Source organism: Perna viridis, chromosome 1 (genome assembly GCF_037379345.1).
Source record: "Perna viridis isolate PV_CMFRI_1.1 ecotype Kerala chromosome 1, ASM3737934v1, whole genome shotgun sequence".
NCBI lineage: Eukaryota > Metazoa > Mollusca > Bivalvia > Mytilida > Mytilidae > Perna > Perna viridis.
In genome coordinates, this window is record NC_142445.1 from 20904139 (window position 1) to 20911554 (window position 7416).

General features: G+C 35.5%; 1 protein-coding gene across 5 annotated transcripts in view; it reads right to left on the reverse strand.

The window, feature by feature from the left end:
* The window catches only part of LOC148627724 (N-fatty-acyl-amino acid synthase/hydrolase PM20D1.2-like), a 33286-nt gene extending 25928 nt beyond the window's left edge, over positions 1-7358 (reverse strand). For 4 of the 5 annotated variants that reach the window (XM_088577478.1, XM_088577468.1, XM_088577460.1 and 1 more), the window contains exon 1: positions 2974-3286. In XM_088577478.1, coding sequence (XP_088433604.1) covers positions 2974-3232 — 259 coding nt within the window. In that variant the 5' untranslated portion in view covers positions 3233-3286. Of the gene's footprint in view, positions 1-2973; positions 3287-6871 lie in introns of those variants that run through there. The other variant, XM_088577488.1, reaches the window with a different exon arrangement.
* Between the last annotated feature and the right edge of the window lie 58 nt (positions 7359-7416).

Consider the following 7416-nt stretch of genomic DNA (forward strand, 5'->3'; position numbering starts at 1 on the left):
GTATAGACAGGCTATCTTTTCATGGATTAAAAATCAAAACAGTCACTTTGAGCACAATACACTAAAGAGCTAATATGCTTATTTTCATTAAATGATCTTAAATGGTTTTAGAGAAGAAGATTTTCAAAGTTGTACATGTGAAAACAAAAAACACAAAAACTGTTTCTGGGGCTGTAACTCCTACAGCAGTCAATGAATGGTCTTGAAAATTTCTTCACATTTCCACCTCATGATGCTGAACAATATTTCCTGAGCCAGAAATTTGCTACAGGCAACATTTTTGAGTTATTTGCAAAAACTGCCTTCTGACCCCTATCTTCTATTTTTAGTAACAGCAGCCATGTTTTCTCATGAATCAAAAATCCCAACAGTCATTTTGATTTTAAGAAGAAGATTTTCAAAGTTACACATTTGAAAAATGCCAAAAAAAATGTTCAGAAGTCGTGACTGCTACATCAGTTGACGAATCATTTAGAAAATTTTGGAAAAGGTCCATCTCATGGTGCTGAACAAAATTACTTTTGCCAGAAATTTGCAAAAGGCAACATTTTTGAGTTATTTGCAAAAAACTGCCTTCTGACCCCTATGTTTTATTTTTAATAACAGCACCCATGTTTATTCCAAGTCACCATTTTTCACATTTCAAGGGCAAGAACTGTAACAAGGAGTCATCTGACAATTTTGACCCAACGTAGACATTTGTAGACCATATAATGAGGATCATTTGGTCAATTGGCTAAAACCAACGGTTTTGGAGATACATGTATATGCGAAAAACATCTGTCTGACCAACCATGTTCTATTTTTAGTAACAATGGCCATGTTATTCAATTGATATAAAAATCCCACACTAATTCTATGCAGAATATACTAAGGAACATTCAAACCAAGTTTGGTTTTAATGTTTTAAAAGAAATAACATTGAAAATAGGGAAAAAATGTCGATAAAGGGCAATAACTCCAACATGGCTTAATCTATTAAATGAAAATTTGACCAGAGAAATATCTCGTCATGCTGAACACTTTAACTCAGTCAAAATTGGCAAAATCTAACAGCTTTGGAGATATATGCAAAAAACTTCCGTCTGACCCTTATGTTCTATTTTTAGGAACAGTGGCCATTTTTTTGATGGATCAAAAAAAACCACAACAGTTCTGTGCAGAACACCCTAAGAAACATTCATACCATGTTTGGTTATGATTGGTCTTGTTGTTTCAGAGGAGAAGAGTTTTGAAAAATTATTAATGACCGCAACAGACGCCAAGTGTTGGCAACAGCTCACATGGCTTATGGCCAGGTGAGCTAAAAATAATTGAAAATTGTCTTTTTAAAAAGAAGTCTTACATATTTCTACTGTAATAGCTTTTCATATTTTCCCTTAACCATGCAACCATGCTTTTTTTATTAGGATATTGATAAGTCGGGTTATACCTAAATAAAGAAGAGCTTCATGGAGCACAGCATGTTGAACTCTGTTCACTTGGTACAAGTGTGGACACAATATAAGTTTTTGACACAATTAGCAAAGGGGATTACAGTTAATTAAGTTACATAACAATTGTTGTGGGCACAATATAGCACAAAATTTGAAATTCAATTAAAGGTGAAAATAGTTCTGCTGTAATGAAGGTGTAAATCAAAGACCTTGGCCTTTGATCCCTGTAACTAAACTAGCGTAAAAGATATAAATTTGTTCTAAAACAAGAGGCTCCTAGGAGCCTGAATCACTCAGCTGGTTAAAGTTTGTCTTTCGGACGCCAAGTGATGGCAATGTAGGCAATGCCTGAAAATGCAGGCCGTAATTTTCATAAGGAATCGCATAAAAAATATCTAAATCTGACCATAAGTAAACTACAAACACTGTATTAGCAAGCTCACAAAGAGAACACCCCTCTACTTCAAATGAACCTAAATGATTGTTGAATTATCTCTTTTTATCATGTAAAACCCTTAATTTGGATTATCTCCCACTTGAATCCCTGACCCTAATAATATTATTTTCAAAAAGGGTGGAGCAAAAACCTCTTAAAACTGTAGGACCCTCTACTATGTCCTAATTACCTAACAATGTGTTAAAATTTTTTTTTAAATCAGATAAGGTTTGCTCAAGTTATAGTACATAAACGAAAGTTAACAGACGCCAACCAGGTACATTTGTAAACAAATATAACAGGGTGATACTATTATATGACCAGAAAACAATTTAGTGGTTGTAAAAAACTGAAAGTTTGTAGGCTCAGAGGAAATTTGTAATGTATAGCATAGGAAAACGTATCTATTAGGCTACCATCAAACATGAATATATTCATATTCAACAGTAACTGGCCATTGACAGAATCAATTAAATGCCTAAATGTATCTGGTTGACACCTCCCTTAAAATTAATTTGTAGCCAAATAGGGTAACTGATTAAGAATCTTGTTGGCCATGTCATAATTATGCAGTCATGCTGTGATCAACAGACCATAGCATGTTTACTGCTATCAGTTGAGCTAATTACCTTGTAAGACGCTGTAAATGACCTCGGGGCACACACGTTTCCTGTCATATTGATTTTTAATCCTCATATTAAACTTTATAGCACAGCTCTCAAACTCGATAGCGCTGTAAAGCGCAGCACTTTAAGGGCCTGGGGAAACACTGTGCTGATATCATATTTGCAACAAAAATCACATTTTTTTATTTAAGTCTTGATCATTTCTCATGAGAGGCCCGGCTTTGTTGACATTTTGAATCGTAATACATGTGAAGCGGTGCAAGACGAGACTGGGAGAGCTTGTTACTTTTCATTCGGAACAGAGCAGACGTGATTTTGAACACTGGAATCTAACAGACAATTTCCTAACATATCAATATCCAAATAAAAAAGGGAAGGATTACAGGGTCTGAGGAAATTTGGACTACATGAGGTTAAATCCTTCATAGGTTTAGCCTAGCAAACTCTTAAATTGTGTTAGAACATGCACTCATACTTTTTTCCAAATAGTTATTCAACAAAACTAGTTGATCTCTGTTGTATTCCCCTCGCTTAGTCGATATGGTTTTGAACCTCAAAGCTTTTTGGAACCGATTAATAATTGAACTGGTTGCTTCGATATAGTCTATGTCAGACGCTTTACAAGCAATGACAACATCTCTTCTGGGTACTAAAGTCAGTGTCCTAAATGTCAATATTGCTATAATTATACAGAAGACGGCAAACAATACGGAATACACATATTTATACCACATCGTTTTTGAAGGTGGTTTTGTTTACATTGGCCACGCGTAAAATTTAAACCGGAAGTTTATCTATGTGTTTCTACCTATTTTAGGTATACTATTTTCGAATACGTTATTATTATTTTTTTCAGTCTGTAATAATATATTCTAAGTTCAGATTGCTCAATACGATTAAAATCAGCTATTGATACGCTACATTGCCTTACGCTTGGGAGTGTACTTGGCAATGTAGCGTATATATTTATATTTATCATTATATATTTATCATAATTGCTGCATGGTCATCATTTTAATAAGATTATGATTTGCTCAGTGCATGTCTTCCTACATACATTGAAATTATGTATTATGCTCTATAATCATAAATGAGGGAGGCAGAGCGAAGCCAGACAAAAGAAATAGCTTCCGTTGGGAAGAATTGGTGAAAATCCAAGATCTCGTGTAATTTTTTTTTAATTTTAATGTGCCACACCTAATATATATTTTGCCCGTTTCTTAAACGGAGAGTTCGCTGCTTGGCATTTGGTGGGTGATTATCTCATTTGCAATCATACCACATCTCCTTTTCCACACTTTGGAAACAGGGAAGGGACAAAAAAAAAGATACCTACAAACTATCTTTGAATTGTTATTTTTTGCTTCAATTGTGTATAGAATTACCAATTCGTGGCCATTGATTTTTCTCTCGCTTTATTTGACCCAAATAAGCGTTTGGAGGTCGGTGAGCATCGTAAGCAATAATTATGAAACTACCTTTGACAATATATGCATACCGCAGATCATGTTGCTCTTTGCCTTTCCTTCAGAATGCCTTAAATATATTTTTAAAGGATCCCTCCTGTCCATCCTATGCAAATGGTGATTCTTTTTAGAGGTATTTTTAAATAAGATAAGTTCGTTTTTTTTAAGTTGAATTTAACTAGAAAGTAAATTTTTAGTCACAGTCTTTTTGCATGACATCTGCTCAAACTGCAGGATACATATGGTTATTTCAGTAATGGCATCTTACACGAATTTCGGGAAAGAAGGTGCGTATACTGGCATAAGAGCCAGTCCAATCAGGCGATGCATTACATGATTTTCTGAAAATGCCGAGCATAAAGAATTAGGACTCGAGATATTTTAGGCGTCATATTATTCATCATTTGCAATTACGAACTCTTTGTAATGTGATTTTGATTCCACACTGCACGTTGTGGGACATAAAGGCTACCATACTTCCACCATGCTTCAGTCTGCGTTAAGGGACCACTCTTATCAAAGAGAGACTAAATTATAAGCCAAAAAGCATTATACTTTCTTTTTTAACTACTCGTCTTTTTTTTCTGTCAATCAGATATCCCCAATTTTAAATCCTAGAAGCAATTTTTCTTATCAATTCATATAATATTATCTTTTCTTTGTATTCCTTCCTTTTACATTCATGCTTTGCGGAAGTTTTTGCGTCTTTTATATGAGGACTTTTTTATTACATGCATGTGGGCGACAATCGTTCGGTATTGTTTATGAATCATAAAGGCCATATTCAAGCTGTGTCCGTTAGCAGGACAGTTGAAACGGAAACATTGTCACTTATATTCGGATTTTTTTTTTTGGTAAGGAAATTCACAGAAAAGAGAATCATATCTGGTTTCATTTGAAATTAGCGCCGTAAGTATAACCTTTACATTGCTTGACGTTTCTTTACCCTTTTGCAAAAGAGAACTATAAGTAATTTTACTATTTTACCACACTACATGTGTATATCATAGAGCTGTACGATACTTTTGGTTCATCTTCTCTTTATAAACCGTACGTACCAGTTTGCAAAGTTGGGAATGTGTATGTACAGTCAATCTAATTAAAATTAAATCTTTAATTACGCTACACTCCATAAAAGACTTGGCACATGTCAGATCGTGTATTTTAATCAGATTGTATGTACAGTGATAGGGGCGTTTTTCCTTCTGTCCCACTTCGTGGTTACGCAGAGGGATTTACCCGATACTACACCTTAGCATGCCACTTAATGGAATTTCATGAAAATTTCACAGAACTCATAAGGTAATAGAGATACGCATCTTTATTTCATTTTAATATTTGACTGTTTGTTCGTTTTTATTTGTTTGTTTGTTTTTGATTTGTTTTGTTTTGTTTTGTTTTGTTTTTGGTTTTTTGGGGGGTGGGGTTCATAGCAGATCTCCACAACGCTTCCTTGACTGTATACATGTACAATGTAAACTCCGAAGCACAATTTAAAACCTTTTCCACTAGAGAAAATATCCTTATTTTTTTTTTTAATTTTTATCCAATTTTGCCTGATTCTTACAATAACTGTCACTTAATTTCTTTTAGTGAAATAACCGTAAAAAGTGTTTCGACTTAAAGCTGGGAAATGTCAAAATTTCTGCTATGTAAACTTTTGGTTAGAATTGATTTTTTATGGCCAAGGAAAAAATGATATGGTCGAATCAACTGAAAAGAAGGAAATAATTTAATAGATTTAACCGTAATATTGTGTTTGCGAGCCTTTTGGCTCATAAATGAATAGAAAATAAAAGTTTTAGGTATCGTGACCAGACGCGTAGCTGCCGTTAGGCAAAAAAGCTTTTGCCTGCACTTAACTTTGCCATTTTTTTTTATTTTATTTTATTTATTTATTTTTGAGATAAAATACATTCAGTAGAGGCATAAATGATGCTCTAAAACGCTATCTTCGCGGAGCTTCGCCCCCTGGACTCCCTACCAGGGCTCCGCCCTGAACCCAGACCCCCTGCCGTAATTTTGCCTACACTTCAATTTGGCCTCAGCTACGCGCCTGGTGACATGCTCAGAAAATTTACTTACACTCAGGTGCCAAAAGTTTGTCAACTTTCACATGTACGCTAGTCCGGCCACGCCCCCTTTTAATTTTTCCGATACCGATAGTGACAATGTCAATGCATGTCAACTTTGTAATTGTTGGTTTAAAAATAGTAAAATAAGTAACTTTTACGGTGACTGGGTCAAAAATGACGTCATTTTCTTTGTTACGTCATTATTCGCGTGTTTGTAAACATGGGGAAGGAAGGTAAAGATCTTGATGTTCAAACCAAAGAAACCATTCTATCTGTGGTTAGGAGTGGACTTAAGTCGTCTAAAGTGGCAGAAATCTTGGAGATACATAAGTCTACAGTTTCCAAAATTTTGAAGAGGTATAGAGAACGTGGAAACAACGAAAACGCACCAAGGAAAGGACATCCCAAACTTTTGACAGTTCGCGGAGAAAACGCATTGACAAGGATTGTAAAGAAAGGCCGCCGGAAAACTTTGAACGACATAACAGCGGAACTTAATAGTGATACACCTGTGAAACTGTCTCGTAGAACAGTTCAACGTGAATTGAAGAGGTTTGGGTATAATAGGAGGACAGTAGCGAAAAAACTTGGAGTACGCGAGGTTAACAGGAAGAAACGCCTACAATTCTGTCGTGGAAAACTACATTGGACAGCTAACCGTAACTGGAAGAGAGTTATTTTCAGTGATGAGATGACTGTTGTTATAAAACCGGATGGTAAAGTGAAGGTATGGAGAAAACAAAACGAAAAATGGCGTGGTTATTGTCTTGGATATCTGAATCAGGGCCCGACTCGTAGTCTGAAGCTTATGGTTTGGGGTACTATTACTTACTTCGGACGAGGACTGCTTGCATTCGTTGACGGAAATATGAATTCGGAGAAATATATCAAGACTTTAGATGACTTGTTATGGCCTGTTATCATTAAACACTTTCCGAATAATGACTTTCAGTTTATGGATGATAACTGTCCCGTGCACAGGTCCCGAGAAACCGAAGCTTGGAAGCAGCGAAATGGAATTCAACCGTTTTTCTGGCCACCACAGAGCCCGGACTTAAATCCGATTGAGAATGTTTGGCTGGTCTTGAAAAATCACATAAAAAGGAACATTTTTCACATTAAAGACACGGAGGACCTAAAACGCGAACTTCGGAAGGCCTGGAATAAGATCAGTGTAACATACCTGCAGAGCCTATACGGAACATTGCCGAAACGTTGCCGACAAGTGTTAATGTTTAAAGGATTTATTACAAAATATTGAAGTTTTATGTCATAAATAAAGGTATGATTTTTAATTTTTATTGTGACGTTTGTTGTTTACAATAACGCCATCTTGAAAAAAAGTTGACAAACTTTTGGCACCTGTAATTGATAACT